General features: G+C 41.8%; 1 protein-coding gene across 1 annotated transcript in view; it reads left to right on the forward strand.

Moving 5' to 3' along the window:
• The window catches only part of spaca9 (sperm acrosome associated 9), an 88,255-nt gene extending 72,655 nt beyond the window's left edge, over positions 1–15,600 (forward strand). The window contains exon 5 of the mRNA XM_069887261.1: positions 15,424–15,600. Within this exon, the coding sequence (XP_069743362.1) occupies positions 15,424–15,457 (34 nt within the window). The 3' untranslated portion in view covers positions 15,458–15,600. The remainder of the gene's footprint in view (positions 1–15,423) is intronic.
• The last annotated feature ends 4,385 nt before the right edge of the window (positions 15,601–19,985 follow it).

Raw genomic sequence — 19,985 nt, forward strand, 5'->3', positions numbered from 1 at the left:
CGAACGGGGTGATGATGGTGGTCTTGCCAATGTCATCGGGGTGTATGGGGATCTGGTGGTAGCCCCTGACTAAGTCGACCTTGGAGAAAATCTTGGCACCGTGCAAGTTGGCCATTAATTCCTGGATGCATGGAATGGGGTATTGGTAAGGTGTGGTTGCATCATTGAGCCAGTGGTAGCCCCCGCACATGTGCCAACCTCCGGAGGCCTTGGGGACCATGTGCAGGGGAGAGGCCCAGGGGCTGTCCAACCTGTGGACTATGCCGAGCTCCTGGAGGTGGGAGAACTCCTCTTTCGCTAACTGCAGCTTCTCCGGTGGCAGACATCTGGCCTTGGTGTGGAGTCGAGGGCCCTGTGGCCGTAAGATGGCAGGGAACTCGTCGAGGATGTGGGAGTACTTATCTTGGGCATGCAGACAGTTGCTGTCCCTAGGCTGTGCACACTGGACAGCTTGAGACCGAGGGTCTGGAAGGTATGGGCATGCATGAGCCTCTTGCCCTTCAGGTTGACCAGCAGGCTGTATGCTCGGAGGAAGTCGGCTCCTAACAATGCAGTTCTCACGGTGGCCAGTAGGAACTTCCAGCGATATTTATCCTGCCTGAGGTGTTCCTGAACAGTCTGTGTGCCGAAGGTCTTTATGTCAGTGCCGTTCGCTGCCCATAGGGTGGGGCCTCGTGCTCTCATGCGGGTCTCAAGGGCGGTCAGGGTCAGCACACTCAACTCTTCTCCAGTGTCCACAAGGAAATGCCTTCTGTTGGTCTTATCCACCACGTGTAAGAGGCTGCTCATGTGGCCAGCTGTCGCAGCCATCAGCGGCAGCTGGCCCGGTGGTTTCCCTGGTACGAGCAGGGTCGGCAGCATTTTTAGGCTTGTGCTTCCCAGCGTTGGTGATAGAAGCACCAGGTCTATTGGTGCTCCTCCGTCTTCTGTCTGGGAGTGGGCTGTGGTTGGCTGGGTCCAGAGCGGCCAACCTGGTTCATGGTGGCCTCGTTCTCTCGCTTAATCCGCCTCAACACATTGGCATGGGCTGTGACCTTCCTGGGGTCCGAGAAGTCCTCGTCTGCGAGCAGTAGCTGGATGTCCTCCAGCATTGGTTTGAGGAAGGCTTGCTCAAACATCAGGCAGAGTTTGTGACCTTCTGGCATTTCGTCCATTAAGGTGGACAAGGATCTGTCCCCTAGGCCATCGAGGTGCATCAGCCTGGCCGTGCACTGCTGACGGGAGAGACCGAAGTTGCTGAGGAGGAAGGTTTTGAGGGTGATATACTTTCTCTCCTCTTTGGCCACCATTTTTTCATTAAGGATGCTCACCACATGGTAGAATACGGTGGAGTCCGAGATGATCTGCCTAAGTCGAAACTGCGCCTCCGCCTGCCCGAACCACATGCGGGGCTGATGGGTCCGGTGGGGGGGGGGGGGGGGGGAAGTTTCACAGAGACAGTGCTGATCACCGATGAATCCATGTTGTGAGACCAGATAACGTCTGGGCTCTGTGGGGTAAATATGTAGCAGCTGCTACAACACAGAAAACACACCACTGAACTCGGTGGGGTTTCCAGTGGAACTGTTTGAATTTTGTACGCACCCCTTTAAGGGCAACAGGAGTTCCACCCCATGCAGTGTGATGTTATCATGTGGCTTGGGGTGCGAGCTGTGGCCTAAGCCATGAGACAATGAGCAAGCCCCGACGGCACCATCTTCTGCAGCTGCCCTGCCAGCGCGGCAGTACAACCAGGGCGGTTCGCTCACGGAGATGTGTGCCGCCACAGCATCAAATTTAAAGAAACAATATGCCATTACATAAGGGCAGTTAGGAAGATTGAACAAGCACATTTTGAAAAAAAAACAAGATTTAAACCCGAGTAGTGGTTCCATTGAATGTGAGTCTGGGAAGTTACAATGGAAAAACAAGCAGATGGAAGATGAATTGAACAAGTACTTTACATTAGTCTTCACTACAAAGAATGCAAGTAACATCCCAGAAATGGCTGGGACAGGAATTGGAAGGGAAGGGGTAACTCAGGAAAATGATATTTACCAGAGCAGTGAAACAGAACAAATTGTTGGAGCTGAGGACACACAAATCTCGAGTCCTACTGGACTTCACCTGATGGCCTTACAATAAGTAGCTGGAAAATTAGCAGATGATTTGGTTATATTTTTTAATATTCCCTGGATTCAGTAAAGGTTCCATTGGATTGTAAACTAAGACCTTTAGTCAAAAAGAGGGAAAGATATAAAACAGGAAACTACCAATCTGTTGCTTAACACGGAAAATGCTGGAAGCTTTAATTAGAGACCTATAAGCAAGGTAATTAGAAATCTTTGGAGTAATCAGGCAAAGTCAATATGGTATTGTGAATCATGCTTTACCAATTTATTGGAATTATATAAAGAAATAACAAGTATTTGGATAGCCAGTGACTGACTGCAGATAATCAACTTGGCTTTGCATGTGGTAAGTCGTGTTTAATCAATCTTATAGAGTTTTTCAAGGAGGTTACCAGGAACTTTGATGAAGGAAAGGCTGAGGATGTTGTCTACACGGATTTTAGTAAGGCCTGTGACAAAGTCCCACATGGGAAGTTAGTCAAGAAATGTCAGATGCTCAGTATTCATGGTGAGGCAGTAAACTGGATTCAACATGGGCTATATGGGAGAAACCAAGAGTAGTAATAGTGTGCCTCAGAGATCAGTGCTGGAACCATTGTTGTTTGTAATCTATATTAATGATCTAGGTGATAATGTGGTAAAAATGGATCAGCAAGTTTGCAAATGACACAAAAATTGGAGGAGTTGTGGACAGCGAGGAAGGCTTTCAAATCTTGCAGAGGGATCTGGACCAGCTGGAAAGAGGCTGAAAAATGGCAGATGGAATTTAATGCAGACAAGTGTGAGGTGTTGCATTTTGAAAGGACAAACCAAGGTACGACATGCACGCCCAGAAGTAGTCAACCATTTCAATTCTGAGTCACACTCCCAGACTCTCTTCCACTATGCTACCCTGACTACTCACAGTTTGGAGGAGCCAAACCTTATCTTTCACCTGGGCACTCTCCAGCCAAATGGCATTAACATTGATTTTGTTGCTTTTTGCTAAATTTGCTTGGCTTTTCTTTCCCCTCCCCCTTTTCTGTCTTTCCAATTCTCCCCTCCCTTCCCCCTTACCCACCCACCCATCCCTCCCTCCTCTCATCCACCTATCACTTCCTGCCTTTGTCACCCCCCCTTACCCTTTAGTTCGGACACCTGCCGGCATTCTCTCATATCTTGATGAAGGGCTCAAGCCTGAAAAGTTGGTTATGAATTTTTACCTTTGCTACATAAAGGACACTGTTTGACCTGCTGAGCTTCTCCAACATTTTCTGCTTTTTACTTCAACCATGGTGTCTACAGATTTTCGTGATTGACTTAGGACATACACAGTAAATGATAGGGCACTGAGGAATATGGTAGAACAGAGGGATCTGGGAATAATTCCCTGAAAGTGGCATAACAGCAGATAGTGTTGTAAAGAGACCTTTAGCATATTTTACATTTAAATTTTTTAATTTAGACTTACAGCACTGTAACAGACCATTTTGGGCCACAAATTCCAATTTATACCCAATTAATCTACAACCCCAGTACATTTTGAATAGTGGGAGGAAACCAGAGCCCCTAGGGAAAATCTAAACAGATATGAGGAGAACGTACCAATTCCTTACAGATAGCATAGGATTCGAACCCCAGACCTGATCGCTGGTGCTGTAAAGGCTTGCACTAACTGCTGCGCCAACCATGCCACCCTATTGGCCTTCATAAGTCAAAGTATTGAGTATAGGAGTAGGGATGTAATGATAAAGTTGTACAGGACATTAGAGAGATCAAATTTGGAGTATTGTGTGCACCTAACTACAGGAAAGATATCAATAAGATTAAAAGAGTGCAGAGATTTGGGAGGTTTCCGGGATTTGAGGAACTGAGTTACAGGTTGGACTTTATTCCCTGGAGCATAAAAAAATGAGGGTTGATTTGATAGAGGTATACAAAATTACAATGGATATAAATAGAATAAATGCAAGTAGGCTTTTTCCATTGTTAGGTGAGATAAAAACCAGAGGACATGTGTTAAGGGTAGGCGTTTTCATAGTCAGCCTCCACATGGAGGCTGGCTTAAAAGCCGAATGACAAGGTATTTCTTGCCTTTTCATGCAGGCCCACAAAAGCCTGCTCTGATGTCCCCTTTAGAATGGAGGAGGCTGGGGCACTGATACGGCTTTCAGGAGGCATGGCTACTGGTGCCATGACACCATATATATGAGCTGAGTAATGGCCAACTTCATTACCCATAATCTTCCACACAGCTGGAACCATCGAGTTTCCCAGAATGGTTCCAGCTGTGTGGGGGATTATGGGTAGGTAGATGACCATTGCTCTGCTATATATTAGCCTCTGGTGCCTATGAATGGCCCCAAAGGCCAAAGCAACACGGTGAGGTGCCGGAGGCCAGAACAGCTGGCGTGTCTGTCATAGCCCACTCCTGCTGCCCTGCTGGCCCCCGTCAGCTGCTCTTGCCCTGAGGGGGTCATGGAAGGAGAGAGGTGAGTGAGATGGGTCGCAGGCTGACGACATCACCACGACATCATCAGCACACACTAGCCAGCCGCTTTCAGCGGCATTACATTCATGCTAGGTTGTCGAGCATAGCACTCTGCCTCTGACTCATCCCCCAAGGGGGATTGCAGTCAGTGCCTTAGAGCCAACCGTGGCACATTCTCCGCCTTTACTCTCGGGCTTTTTGACTGTATGAAAACGCCTAGTGAAAGGGGAAAACCGTAGGGAGAACTTCTTCATGCAGAGTGTAGTGGGTTTATGGAATGAGCTGCCAGGTGAAGTGGTAAATGCAGGCTCAATTTTAACAGGTGCATGAATGGGAGGGGTAGGAGGGCTATGGACTGGGTGCAGGTCAGTGACACTAGACAGAATAATAGTTTGGCACAGACAAGAAGGGCCAAAGGGCCTGTTTGATGTGCTGTAATGTTCTTTGGTTCTAAGTGCTGTGAATAAGGGGGATCCAAGGCATTTGATAAGGAACAACATCAAAGTAAGAGCTCATGGTGTAGGAGGAAACATATTGGTGCAAATAGAATATTGGCTGACTAACAAGAGAGAAAGGACTGAGAATATTGGACTGAATATTGGCTGAGAACAGAGAGCAGGTGTAAATTAATCTTTTTCTGGCATGCAAAATGTAATGACTAGTGTGCTGCAGGGATCAGAGCTGAGGTCTTACCATTTTCAAGTTAAGGCCTTAAAAGCAGTTCATAGAATGACTACAGAACTAATAACCTGGAATAGGTGGGTTGTTTTATAAGTAATCATTAGACAGGTTAGGCTTTTACTGTGTAGAAGTGGGAGAGGTAACTTGATTGAAACTTGACATGGTGGATATGGAGAATATTCTTCCTCCTGTGGGAGAATCCAGAACTAGTGATTACTATTTAATAAGGGGTGTCCAGTTAAGCCAAATGTTTTCCTTCAGAGTGTCATTAACTCTTTAAAAGGGTTAGTCTTTTTATAAGGCAGAAGTCTGTTTCAACATTGGCTTCATGAGCTACCGCAGGTCCCATAGAACCTGAAAAGGAATGAGCTCTCCTTGATCTCAAGGGAATGCCAAAGAAAAAGATATACAAGATGTTTCCTCTTGTGGGAGAACCAGGACTCTCTGTTTATAAGTTGGGAGTTATCCAATTAATACAGAGACTATGTTAAATATTTTCTTGTGAGTCGGTGGTCATGTGATGCAGGAGGAGATGCAATCCTAGAGGTCCCAGGATTGTTAAGAATAAATAGGGAGAAAACCTCATCCGAATCGTCAAAATACCAAAAAAGGACGTGGGAAGAAGACTACAACAAACATGACTAAGAAGAATAAATTCACAAATGAGCACAAAAGAATCACCATCAAAATGAGAGGCCCAGCTAGAGATGTCTTGTGGCAAGGAAAATGGCGGGGCTACCCCGAGGAGGAAGCTGCAGCTTCAGCTGAACAACCCACCTAACAGGTAGAACGAGACTCGAGCAAAGACAGCGCTGCCGCTCGGCAAGTACATAAAGAAAGCCTTTCCGAACCCCCTGGAGATGGGAAGAAGCTTGGGGGCCCCCTCCCACAGTGGGAACACCAGGTTGGGTGCCCTTGTGGTACATGCAGGGTCATGATGAAGTCAGCACCTGTGGTGGTTGTGGGGCAGCAAACCTGAAGAATGCGGAGAGCGGACTGGCCTGAGCAGAAAAGAAGCCGCAAAGAACCAGTGTCAACTCCGGTATCAAGGGGGAGGTTGAGACTCACCTCGGATCCAGTGGTAGGTCCAAGATCAAGTTGCGGGGTACACCTGGTGACACAGTAGCGAGGGGCGTCGGGTCAAGCACGGCAACCAATGAGTCCAGCAATGGATGGGAAGAGATTGCGAACACCGACAGCAGCAGCGACGGGTCCAGAAGTTCTGAAGAGAATGAAGGCAGCGATGAAGGAAGGCTCTGTCGGGCTGTGGGACTTTTTTTTTTAAAAAGGGTCCTGTCAAAGCAAAGTATGCAAGGGGGCTCAGAGCCCTCCCTGCATGATGTAATTGACACCCTGGCTCTTCCAGGCTATCGAGAGGAGAGCCCAAGATATGGGAGGGAAGCTGGACATGGTCCAGGGTACCTATCTGGGCTGATGGATAGAATGGCTGAAGTAGAGGAAAAGGTTGGAAAAAATTAAGACACCATACATACATGGTATGGATAATAAATTGATGCTGCTGAATGAGAGGGAGAATATTTGGAGGAAATTATAAGCCCTTGAGAACAACATTAAAATAATGGGGCTAAGGGAAGGGATCGAAGGGCAAAACCGAGTAAATATTTTTCAGACCTGGATCCCTGAGGTGCTGGGCAAGGGCATATTAGAGAAAAGATTGAGATAGAAAGTGCTCATAGATCCCTTTTCCCAAGACAGAGACCACGTTCTGTTCTGATAAGGTTGTTGCGTTATCAGGACAGAGTGAGAATATAAGAGTGGTGGCAAAGGGTGCAAAGAGGGTTCTCCTTAGAGGTAGAGGGGAATAAAGTCTTCTTCTACCCGGACATTAGCAGGGCACTTTTGAAGGCCAGGAAGGCGTTTGAGTCAGCCAAGAGGCTGATCAAGCAAAAGAGGTATGAATGTGTACTGAGACATCTGGCCACCCTGAAAGTGATATTCCTGGAAGGAGAAAGGAAATTTATTGCAGATCCAGAGAAGACGCGGCAATTCGCTGAAGGTCTGGCCATTTTGGGAAGTACAAAGGAGAAGTAAAACTAACTGGGGATCAATCTACAATGGTTTTTATTACATTGCAAATTTAGCCCTCAGAGTTGTACAGATGTATTATGGATTGTAATGATATTTTGGCATTTGAATTGAAAAAAGGTTATGCTAAGTAGACAAGAAGTCATAATTACAGTTTTTCTTGGGGAGCACGGGAGACGGAGAGAGAAGTAGATGCATGCCAGTGGCATAACCTGTTATTGGGGGAGGGGTGAATGTAACATGGGGCAAAGGTTATGTCAGGAGAGTAATAGGGCGTTAAGGGAAGGTATGGCTGTGAATGTTTCTTGAGCCTTCTTTTATTATTTTTTGGATAGTCATTTGGGTTTTTGTCTTTGTCCTTGCTCCCACCTTTGTTCCTCATCTAGTTATTTTCGCAGCTCGGATGGAGCGGAGCAAAGGGCGAAGCATTTAGGGGAGGAACCTGGGGGTAATGGCTAAGAATATAAAGTTTGGTACTTTTAGTGTCAACAGCTTACAGTCCGGTGAAGCAGAAAAGGGTCTTGGCACACATTTAAAAAAATAAGGATAGATCTGCCCTTCCTTCAAGAGACGCATTTAACTGAGCGGGAACATCAAAAGCTTAAAAAGGGGGTGGGTGGATCAGGTCATATCCTTGTCATTCAGCTCAAAGGCAAGGGGAGTGGCAATTCTAGTGGGGAAGAGTGTTGCAGTGCAGGTGCAGAAAGTGATTACAAACAAAATGGGAAGATTCATTATTGTACACCGTCCGATATAATTCAGAATCCTGGACCCTAATGAATGTGTATGCCCCCAACTATGATGATGAAAAATTTATACAGGATATTTCCCTATGATTGGTGGAGGGGAATGAAAATATTCTAATGGGGGCGACTTTAATCTATGTCTGGATCCTGTGCTAGATAAACCCACAAAATGGATAACCATTGCCTGCATGAGGGAGCTGAATTTGACAGATCCATGGTGGAGAAAGCATCCAAGAGAGAGGGACTACTCATTTTACTCAAAGCAACATGACTCCTACTCTAAATAGATTTTTTTTCTGGCTTCAGTCCATTTGGAAGGTAGGATTATGAAGCTTCTCTCAGACCATTCCCCCTTGGTTTTGACTATAGATATGCCAGATAAGCAAGGCACAGCATATGGTGGCATCTTAACACTTTGCTGTTGAAAAGCTGGAGTTTTGTAGTTTTTTAAGAACTCAAATAGCCCTGTTCTGTGAGGACAACTGCTCCTCTACTCCAGATAAATCTCTTCTGTGGGATACCCTCAAGGCACACTTGAGGGGTCAGATAATTGGGAAAAAAAATAATCAAGAAAAATTATATGAGGCAAGTGGAGGAATTGGAAAAGAACATTACCCAATTAGAGAAGGATTTTCAGGAATCAGGCTTAGAGGACCATTATAGAGCTCTCACAAACAAGAAATTGGAATATAATATGCTTCAGACTTATAGTATGGAGAAGGCCATTATGAGGTTGAGGCAAAAGTATTACAAGTTGGGGGAGAGAGCCCATAAGATCCGCACTGGCAGTTGAAGGCAGAACAAGCCTCTAGAGCAAGGGTGGGCAAACTTGAGCCACAAATGATAAAGCTCAGATGCTTGAGAGCTGCAGGACATGAACAAAATTCACACATATATTTTTATTGTTACATGCACATTTTGTTACAAATTTTTAAAATAAATTTTAAGAAATGCATATTAAATGCAATATTTATTCATGCATGCAGTTTTTAAACTGTTAACGTATTATTTTCAGTAATCACAAAGACACAAATATGTAAAAAAAAGTAAACAAAAAATTAGAGATATTTTAATCAGATATCCACCTTACAAAATTAGTCAGGCGGGCGAGAGACCGGCAGCGCGAGTCGGGTGGGCGAGAGACCAGCAGCACAAATCAGGTGAGTGAGGGGGAGAGACCGACAGTGCAAGTTAGGTGGGAGAGCGGGGGAAACCAGCAGCGTGAGTCAGGCAAGCCACATATTAAAGGTCAAAGAGCTGCATGTGGCTCACGAGCCGTGGTTTGGCCACCACTGCTCTAGAGCAATTAATGCAATACAAATGGGGAATGGCCAGGTCTTATGTAAACCAAAGGAAATTAATGAGGCCTTCAGGGAATTTAGTGAAGGATTGTATAAATATGAATTGACCAGGGTTCCTAGTCAAATGGACAAGTTCCTGGCCAGATTAAATCTCTCACACCTGAATCTAGAGTAGTAGGTGGAATTAGACCTTCCTTTTACAGAGGAAGAGCCGGGTAAAGCATTGAGTACACTACAAGCAGGCAAGTCTCCAGGGGAAGACAGATTCCCACCTGAGTTCTATCGAGAATTTAAGGACTTATTAATGCCTCTGTATATGGAGGTGACAGACCAGGCTAGGGAAACATGGACCCGCCCAGAATCTTTCACAATGGTGATTGTTACGACGATTTTGAATGGCAAAGATCCACTCGTGCTCGCTTCTTATCGGCCAATTTCCCTGTTGAATGTTGATTACAGGATCCTATCCAAAGCCCTGGCAAACATATTGGTGTTGCATTTGTCGAAATTGATAAACAAAGACCAGGCAGGCTTTGTGCAGGGGAGACAAGCAGCGGATAATATTGGCAAACTGTTAACTGTAATGCATCTGGCACAATATAGAAATGAGATGGGATTGGCCATTTCCTTGGATGCAGAGAAGGCTTTTGGCAGACTGGAGTGAGAATTTTTATATAAGTTGCTGGAGAAAGTGGGGTTGGGACCAAAATTTCAGGACGCTATATTATGCACCCAAGACAAAAGTTGTAACTAATGGACAGGTCTCTTCAGCCATACCATTTACCAGATCTAGTAGACAAGAGTGCCTGCTTTCTTTGTACTGTCAATGGAACCTCTGGTGGAGGCCATTCATCAGGATCCAGACATTAAAGGTTATAGAGTGGGCCAGGAGGAGCACAAAATTAACTTATTTGCTGATGACATACTGATATATCTGACAGACCCTGCAACCTCTCTGCCTCAACTGCACATGGTACTGGAGGACTATGGGAAGCTTTCTGAGTACAAGATCAATTGGGAAAAGAGCAAGGTGATGCCACTCACTGAGAGTAATTATAGTTAATTTAAAGAAAATAGTAATTTAAGGGGGCCACAGGTGGGGATCAAATACCTAGGAGTTCATATTAATCGTAACTTGAATAATCTATACGTTAAACTACGTCTCCTTGCTGGAGTTAGACGAGGAGTACCTAAAGAGGTGGATGTCCCTGCTCATAACATTGGTGGGTAGGGTTAACTGTGTCAAAATGAATGTGTTGCCAAGATTCCAGTATCTCTTTCAAACATTGCCTGTGCCATTGCCCTGGGGCTTCTTTAAACAGCTGCTACATAAGGTTAGAAGGTTTCTCTGGAGTGGTAAGGTGGCAAGGGTCTCTATAGAAAAATTAACATGGGACTAAATTCTAGGCAGATTGAGAATGGGGCAGCTCAGTTGAGATACATTGCCTCTCTCTTTCAGGGAGGAGATGTACCATCCTGGGCACAAATTGATCTATACTTGGTGGGCGAGAAGATAGCAGAGGATTTCATTTACAAATGGGATGCCAAATTGCTATCAGGGAAGAAGGGCAGACCCATAATAAAATAAGTGATTAGTATCTGGACCAAAATTAACCAGTATCTGAACACAAAAGTGGAGCTGTCACCAAAAATGCTCTGGACTCCTAATAAATTAATACTATTAGGTAGGTAACAAGATCCTGGACATCTGGCGCTGTAATGGCATCAGGTGCATTGAGGACTGTTAAGAGCAGGGGCAATTAATGTGGCTTGAGCAGCTAAAAAATAAAAATGACTTGCCACATCAGACATTCCACTGCTATCTTCAAATAAGGTAATTTTTTACTGGACATATTGGGTCCAAGTATGGCCCTATCTTGATGCAGTAACATAGAGGCCTTGATTCGAAGGGGAAGTGGTAAGAAATTTATTTCAGCAATGTATTGCCTGTTCCAGTTGGAGGAACCCAAATCAGGCCTTCATAGTTCAAGAAAAAGATGGGAGTCAGACTTGGGCATTGCAATTGATGAGAGAAGCTCGACCGACTTGTGCTGGGAAAGTATGACCATGGTCATCAACACAAGGTACAGGCTGGTGCAGTATAACTTTTTTCACCAGCTGTATCTAACGCAGCAGAAAATAAACAGGTCAAAACCGGAACTCTCAGACCAATGCTTCAGATGTGGTGTTGCGACTGGGACATTAATGCATGCAACCTGGTCATGTATCAAGGTGAGGCCCTTTTGGTTAGATCTAGGCCAAGTCCTGGAGAAAATTATAGGCAAGCGATTCCCACAGGACCCAGAGATGTTCCTGCAGGGAAACATAATGGACATAAGGCTTACAATGAAGCTGTCCAAATTTCAGATCCAATTTGTGTTAATTGCATTGGCAGTGGCCAGGAAGAGCACTACAGTGACCTGGAAGTCTGACTCTAGTCTTAGTATCGACCGATGGAACAAGGAAATGCAGAGCTGTGTTCCCCTGGAGAAAATAACTTGCAACCTGAGAAACAAACACAGTACCTTTCGTAAGATCTGGCAGCCATATATGCACTACATAGGCGCATGGCGGTGATTGGTTTCCTGCTCCTTCCTGCGGCTTCCTCTCCCTCACACTGATCCTGATCAAGGAAAGTCAGGAATGAATATCGGCCCAGAGGTCACCCACTGAGCTGCAACAATCCCTGCCCCTTATTATTTATTTATTTTCCTGGTGTTAAAATTTTGTTAGCTGTTGGTTGAAGTTTGAATGAGTAGTCTTGTTTTATGTGTGTGTGTGTGGGGGGGGGGGGGGAGAGGGTGAGTTGGTAGACACACGGGCTTGTATATATAGTCATAAAGAAAATGAATATATGTATATTTAAATGTGAACTGCCATTGTTGGCATGACACTGTAAATGGCTGTACAAACTTGTATGAAAATATAAATAAAGACAATTGTGATTCTTTAAATGACAGTGGACAAAGTCTTTGAATTCTTATATTACATTTTGTGAGCAAACCAATGGAGACATCATAAATAAGTTCAAAAGTTCAGTTACAGAGAGAGATCAGTTTGTATGGAAAAAAGGTAACAATTTTACTCTTTGGGGTTCACTCGCAAGACTGATAAAGGTGGGGAGAAACTGTTCTTGAATCTGGTTGTACATATTCTCATACTCGTGAATCTTCTTCCTGATGTAAAGGGGCTGAATAGAGTGTGGCTAAGGTGGATAAATCTTTTAACATGTTGGCTGCTTTTCAAATAAGTGGGAGTTATGGCTGGAATCGATGGAGGAGATCCCTGAGACATGTTCACAATCCTGTGGGTTTTTGCAATCCCAATTTGTTAAATTTAATGTTTGTACCAAATCGTTAAACAACTCACAAATAACTACAACATAATCTGATAATGAGAGGTTAAGAATATGGGCTCAATTTCAAAAATTCTTTTGGTTATAATAGTTTTTCTCTTGCTAGTCTCATTATAGATAACCATCTTTTTCAGCTGTCTGTGTTAGATGCAGGCTTTAAGAAATGGTATAGATTAGGTATCAAAGGGTATTAAGATCTTTTTGTTCCAGATAACTGACTCTTTTGAACAATTCTCAGCTAAATTTAATCTTTCTAATAGACATTTATTTAGATATTTACAAGTTAAGCATTTTGTTCAGTCCAAACTTTCTGATTTTCCTCAAATTTCAAATTCAAATATTCTTGATTTAATTTTTTAGCTTACAGTTCAGTCATAGTGGATTAATATCATGCATTTATAATGACATTGGATTTAACATCATCTTCAATGGCTGAGTTTAGGAATGAATGGTAATATGATTTGAATAAACATTTTCAGATGAAGATTGGTATTCTACTCTTATCCTGATTAATGATTCATAATTTTGTGTAGCCATTTTTTATTACAATTTAAGGTGGTACATAGAATACATTATGTCCAATTCAAATGATCTTGTTTTTACACAGATGTTGATCAATTATGTGAGAAGTGTAAAATTTTTGAAAAATCATTGATCCATATGTTTTAGGAAGATTTTGGGAAAACATTTTCCAAACTTTATCAGCGATTTTTAAGATCAAAATAGAAGCCTTGTGTTTTTTTTTGTGAACTGGATATACCTCTGTCTGCATCCCAGGAGAAGGTTTTAGCTTTTATCATGTTGATAGCTAGGTGAGAAATGTTAATGAAATGGAAAGATGATTCTTCACCTACTTATACACAGTGGTTACATGATGAAATGTCCTATTTAAGCTAGGAGAAAATTAGATATAAACAAGCCTTTCAAGTGAAACATCGCTTCACTCATGTATCTGCAGAAATGATCTACTGTATTGGGTGCTCCCTTTGTGGCCTTCTATACACTGGAGAGACTGGGCGCAGACTGGGAGATCGTTTCGTTGAGCACCTTTGCTCAACATCAGTGATAGGCACCTCACAGTGGCCAACCATTTCAATTCTATGACCCACTCCCATACTCACATGCCTGCCCATGACCTCGTACTATCCCACCAAGACCACCCATAAATTGGAGGAACAACACCTGATTTACCATCTGGGCACTCTCCAGTTGGATGGCATTAATATAGACTTCTCTAGTTTCTGCTAATCTACTCTCCATTCTCTCTCCCTTCCTTTCTACTTGTCTTTCCTTCAGCTCTCTACCCCCTTTCCTCTTCAGTCACAGACCTTTCCCTCTTCCCTTTGTTTGCTGGTGTGCTGTCCCTCCCTTATTCACCAATTACCTACTACCTTTGGGACCATACTCCTCCACCACCCCTCCCCCCTAACTTTTTTGTCCAGACACCCACCAATATACCTTGGTAAAAGACTCAAGCCCAAAGTGTTGGTTATGTATCTTTATCTCTGCTAAATAAAGCACTTGCTGAGTTTCTCTAGCAATGTATTTTTACGGCAAGTGATCTTATCTATGCAATAAGACAGGCTTCCAGGATGACATAGTTGGTTAAAAAAGACCATCTGTTACAGATTAGATTTGAAACCAATATAATATTGCAAGAAAGACTCAACAATTGATGGTTAAATTTAAATTTAGGCATACAGCATGATAACAGATCCCTCCAGCCCACAAGTCCGTGCCACCCAAATACACCAATTAACACATAACTCCCATATATTTTGAAGGGTGGAAGGAAACTGGAGCACCCAGAGGAAACCCACACAGACACGGGGAGAACATACAAACTTCTCACAGACAGTGCAGGATTCAAACCTGGGCCACTGGTGCTGTAATAGCATTGCACTAACTGCTATGTTAACTAGGGCGGGGGATCAATTTCAGGTATAAAGAGCACCTCAACCCATTTGGAGGAGTCAGAAATGAAATTATAACATTTACCATTTATTTTTCTAACTTTTTAATATTGCCATTAGTTCTTCTTGCAAGAATATGTCATGCCATTCAGGTTCAGCTAATCAAAGTTAATCTCTTAAATTAAAAGCACTAAAGCAAAATAAGCCCAATAGGCAAGATTGATATTAAATTAATTTTTATTTCTTGCCAAAGGTGATTCCAGACCTTTAGTCTGAATACTTATGCATGCTGGGTTTATTGAAGCAATTACTCACTGAAACACATGAACATCTGAGGCATAAACTCTGCAACAAAAATAAAACAAAATAATCTCAACTGTGGCATAGAGGAGCTATTCTCAAGATTTTGTTCAGCTATGGTCCTCCTAAGACTCTGCTCAAAGTTTATGAGCCCCCTTCCCTATGAAGCAGTCAACTTTTGGTTTCTTCCATACTTGCCTCTTAATAGACTATATAAAAAGCACATTTAGATGTGTTGTGGCTCCTGGGGGCCTGTAGGGACCCCGTGAGAATGGCTGGCATAGAGAATAAGATGATTGCATTGTCCAATGACATCATGAAAATTTAGAAATATGATATCATGGCATGAGTCTGCAAGATAAGTCTTTTAAGTTGGTTTAACACTTTTCATTTCCTACATATATCCACAAAATCAATTATTGCATTCATCTTGTACTGTGTCAGCTATATGATAGAACGTGTTCAAGATTTTAACCTAAAGCTCCTTCACTTTGTTACAGATGTGAAATGCAAAAAGCTGCATTTGCTAAGTGATCAACGTGTCTAATTTCCATTCCCAGAAACCTGAGTATCATCATCTCTTACTGTCATTTCAAGGAAAGCCTTGTTGGAATCTTAGTATTCTGACATGATTAGTTTGTTTGACATCCTTAATAAACAAATGAATGTCAACTGTCTCATTCTGTAAATTGATTTTACTTTAATATCTGATGTAAGCACATTTACTCTCAATCAAATTTGGGGATTGTGATGTGTAGTTAATAAACATGTTAACTATCAATTTTCCATCAACTTTTATTATCAACTCTGTCAAAATCACTAATACTTTTATGTCCATTTGCCTTTATTTAACAATGGACATTAATTTAATATAAATGTGTTTGTTGCTAATATCATACACCATTAAAATTTGCTCTCTAAAATATAAATGCAAAGGCACTCCACCCTAAGTATGCACTATTCCATGTGTTTCATATTCATTGCTATTGATAGAAAATTCCTATCCGGCCCAAGAATATCTAAGACACAAAGATATTCATTCTGACAATTTAAAATTATATGCTTTACCTTCTCCATGCAGCATAAAATCCTACACCTGGCTTCATCTCATCACCCCTCCACTGTCTCATTAAATTGTTATTCTAATATCCAGTACCAGACGATCAGAAATTTCCTTTACATGAATAGGAGGAAACCAAAACTTTCAGTGCACGTCACAAGCTCCTTTCCCTCACCAATTTATCCCTTGTCCTGGCAACTGTTTGCAACCAGATAGCTAATGTCTAATTTTTGTCATGTTTAACCACTGGATAAGTTTTGGTGAATAAATCCATACCACCTCAAAGACAAGCACTTCTAGCTCTGTAGTATTCCCATCTCTACCAAAATCTTAACTCATCCATGCATTTATTGAAATGATTATCCCAACATTCTCCAGGCCAGTTCTCTCTTCGTGTCTTCTGAATCTAGAACTCAATTACCCATCTCCTTACTTTCAACAAGTTCAGTTCACCCAAGACTACCCTTTAACTCCAACTATTTGATTTTAAAATTCTGATCTTTTTTTAAATTGCTCCATAACTTATGCATCCACATCTCTGTAAAAATCTCTTAACGTATCTTCTGAGGTTTCTGTGTACCTCCAAATCTGATCTACTAACATTCATTGTTCCCCTTCTTGCAGCAGTGCACACAGCAGGCAATTCCAGGAACTCTGGCATTCTCTCTTCCCTTTTAAAGTAGTCCTCAAAACCTACCTCTCTGACCTTACTGTATGCCATCTTTCCACATATCCCATTATGTGGCTCAGGGTCAATTTTGTTAGATAATGCCCAAGTGAAGTGGCCTGATATCATACAAGAGATAGCAGGTGCTGGAATCTGGAGGAAAAAAAATATCTGTGTCTTGATGAAGGGTTCCAACCTGAACATTGACCATCATTTTTTGCCCACTGATGCTGTTCAATGAGCTGAGTCCTGCTCCAAGTGTCCTGGACAATTGTTTAAATACAAACTGTTGATGTAATTCCGCCACATTCAATGATGTAAAGACGAGGGAATTCTACTGTAACTGTTCAAGGTACTAGTGAGGCTGCACCTAGAGTACCATGTGCAGTCTGGTCTCCTTACTTGAGAAAGGATATACTGGCTTTTGATAGAGTGCAGAGGAGGTTTCTCAGATTAATTCTGTAATTTTGTGGGGATGGGTAGGTTATGAGGAGAGAATGAATAGCTTGGAACTAAAGTCATTGTTCAGAAGGTATCTTATAGAAACATACAATTCTGAAAGGAAAAGATAAGCTAGAAATAGGGATGCTGTTTCCATTGGCAGGTAAACTAGAATTAGGGGACATAGACTCAAAATTCAGATAAGTACATGTAAGATAGAGGTAAGCAAGAACTGCTTCTCCCAGAGGGTAGTGAATCTGTGGAACTTTGCCCAAAGAAGTAATAAAGACTGTCACATTCAATGGCTTTAAGGCTCAGATGGATAGATTTTTGAAAAATAGGGGATTTAAGGGCTATGGGAACAGGCAAATAAATGGTGTTGCATCCACAGCAAGATCAGCCATCATCTTATTGAATGGCAGAACAGACTCAATGGACCAGATGGCCCACTCTTGCTCTTCTTGTGTTTTTATTTTAAAGGACATTTTTATAATGTGTTCAGAAACTAAATTATTATGGAATGGGTTAGGAAGTTATAAAAAATGGTTACCTGATTCTAAATAGTCAATATTATACACAAGGTTGTGTCCCAGTAGCAGACAGTATGAGATCAATATATGAGCTAGATTGGACCATGAGCAGGTTGGACACCACAGTGTGCAAAAAAAATCCAAAAAGCTCACAACATTTTTACTGAAACTTGCATTTTATTCTAAATTAACAAAGAAAGGCAGCACCTCAAAACTTTATACAGATATGGTTATAGAATTCTTCACAACTTTGTTTCTAAAATTCTATTTAAAGAGAAATTATCACTTTATTCCAAGTGACATTTGTCAGGGTTAACAGATCATTGCAATGATTTTTATTCATTTGCTGCTTTCTCATTTCAGAGATTCAGATCTAATTGCAGTGCATGTGTAGTATTAGAACTTTTAAAATCTGTCAGCACTAACTTAAATTTATGCTCTAAAATAGTTCAGGATAAACTATTTTCATTTTCTTGTATCTGTATTTTTAAGTACAAAGTCACAAACTTTTGCCAAATAAGTGTTTATGGTATCAAACACATCTACTGTCTTGCTCAAAGAGTAAATCCATTGGCATCAAACTGCTGAGAATCAGGAATTAAAATAATTCACTGCAACTCTGTAAAGCAAGGATTACTCTAGTCTAATTATATATTTTTAAAATACATTTTTAAGAACAAAAACTTTTGTTATCTTTGAATGTCAAACAACATCAATGATTCTTACACCTCTTGAGTGGGAAAGATTAACACTGAAAAAATTAATGCCTTCTAATCTGGTTAACCAGTGTTAAGTTAAAAAGAGTCTTGATTTTGATTTAAAAAAACTGAAGTGTTGCTGTTGTTCATTGACATCTGAACAATTCTCTTTACTCAATTTACCTCTGATTCACTCATTTCCCATGTCAACTAATCTGTCACTCATTTTGAATAAAAGACTAATTTAGGACTTTGAAAAGCATTTTGAGTGGCAGCTTTTGCAAGGCACTGAAAGATTTGATGATGAGCCATCTTTATTCTTCTTCATCTTCAGGCATCACTTGCAGTGCTTGCATGGTTACTCAAAGTTAACTGTACTTCAGCTGTGTGAATTACTGAGTTATTTCAGATATAGCACCACAGGGTCTGGAGTCCTGTCTAGGCCAAATCCACTAATGACACCTTATTTCCTTCCTTAAATGAATCAGATAGCATTTTACAACAATCTAGTGGTTTCATGGTCACCATTACTGAAAAGAGCAGAATAGATCAAGGGGAACCAGAGATTGTGTTTTTGACATGAAGGAGTCCTTTGAAAAGCAAGAATTTTAAAACAAAATTAATATTTAGGGGATATACTAGCATGAATTGAGAATTAGCTAATGGATAGTAAACAGGGAGACAGGATACATAGAAGTAAAGCACGAAAGTCTGCAGATGCCATGATTGAAGAAACAATACAATACTGGAGAAACTCAAAAACAAAGACACAATACATAAATCATTTCAGCTGAGAGTCTGTGACAAACAGGGTACAACAGGGATTATGAATGAGATCCCAACTGCTCACAATCTCGATCAGTGATTTGAATAAGGAGACTAAATATAATACAGCCATGTTTGCTGATAATTCAGAAGTGGGTGCTTGTGTAGGTTGTGAGGCGGTTGCAAAGAAGATTCAGGATTTCTAGTCATTCCAACCAAATAGGCAAGGGCATGGTGAATGGAATATAATGTGGAAAAATGTGTGGTTATCCATGTTGGCAGAGAAAACACAGGTAAGTGGAATATCTTTAAAGTTGTAAGAGGCCAAAAGATGTTGGTGTTTAAAAAGCCTTTGTACATGAATCATTGAAAGATAAATAAGGCAAGCAATTCAGAAGGAAAATAGTACATTAATCTTTATCACAAGAGGACTTGAATATGAATAAAGATATACCAGATTTAAATCGGGCCTTGATGGAATGGTGCCTGGATTATTGAATCCAATCAGATCTCCATGCCAAAAAAACGTATCTTTGTGTGAGAGGCAATGCAGTGAGTGAAGATTCCTGGGAATGCAGGCATGTTGCATAGGGGAAGATGAAGAAGACTGGGCCTCAAAGACAGAGAGGTAATCTTGTGGAAATTTTCTTATAGATTTAGAGATTGGATGAAGGAATGATACCAAGAACCAGAAGACAGGAAGCTGGAATAAATTGGGTTAAGAGTGGCATTATGGCACAGCCAGTCAAACCACTGCTTTATAGTGCCAGAGACTTGGGCTCAATTCTGACCTTTGGCCCTGTGGAGTCTGCACTGAGATTTCCTCCAATTGCCCCAGTTTCCTCCCACACCTTAAAAAGGTATGCAGGTTGATTGATTCCTTGGCCAATGTAGTTTGCCT

The sequence above is a fragment of the Narcine bancroftii genome, chromosome 1 (genome assembly GCF_036971445.1).
Source record: "Narcine bancroftii isolate sNarBan1 chromosome 1, sNarBan1.hap1, whole genome shotgun sequence".
Lineage (NCBI taxonomy): Eukaryota > Metazoa > Chordata > Chondrichthyes > Torpediniformes > Narcinidae > Narcine > Narcine bancroftii.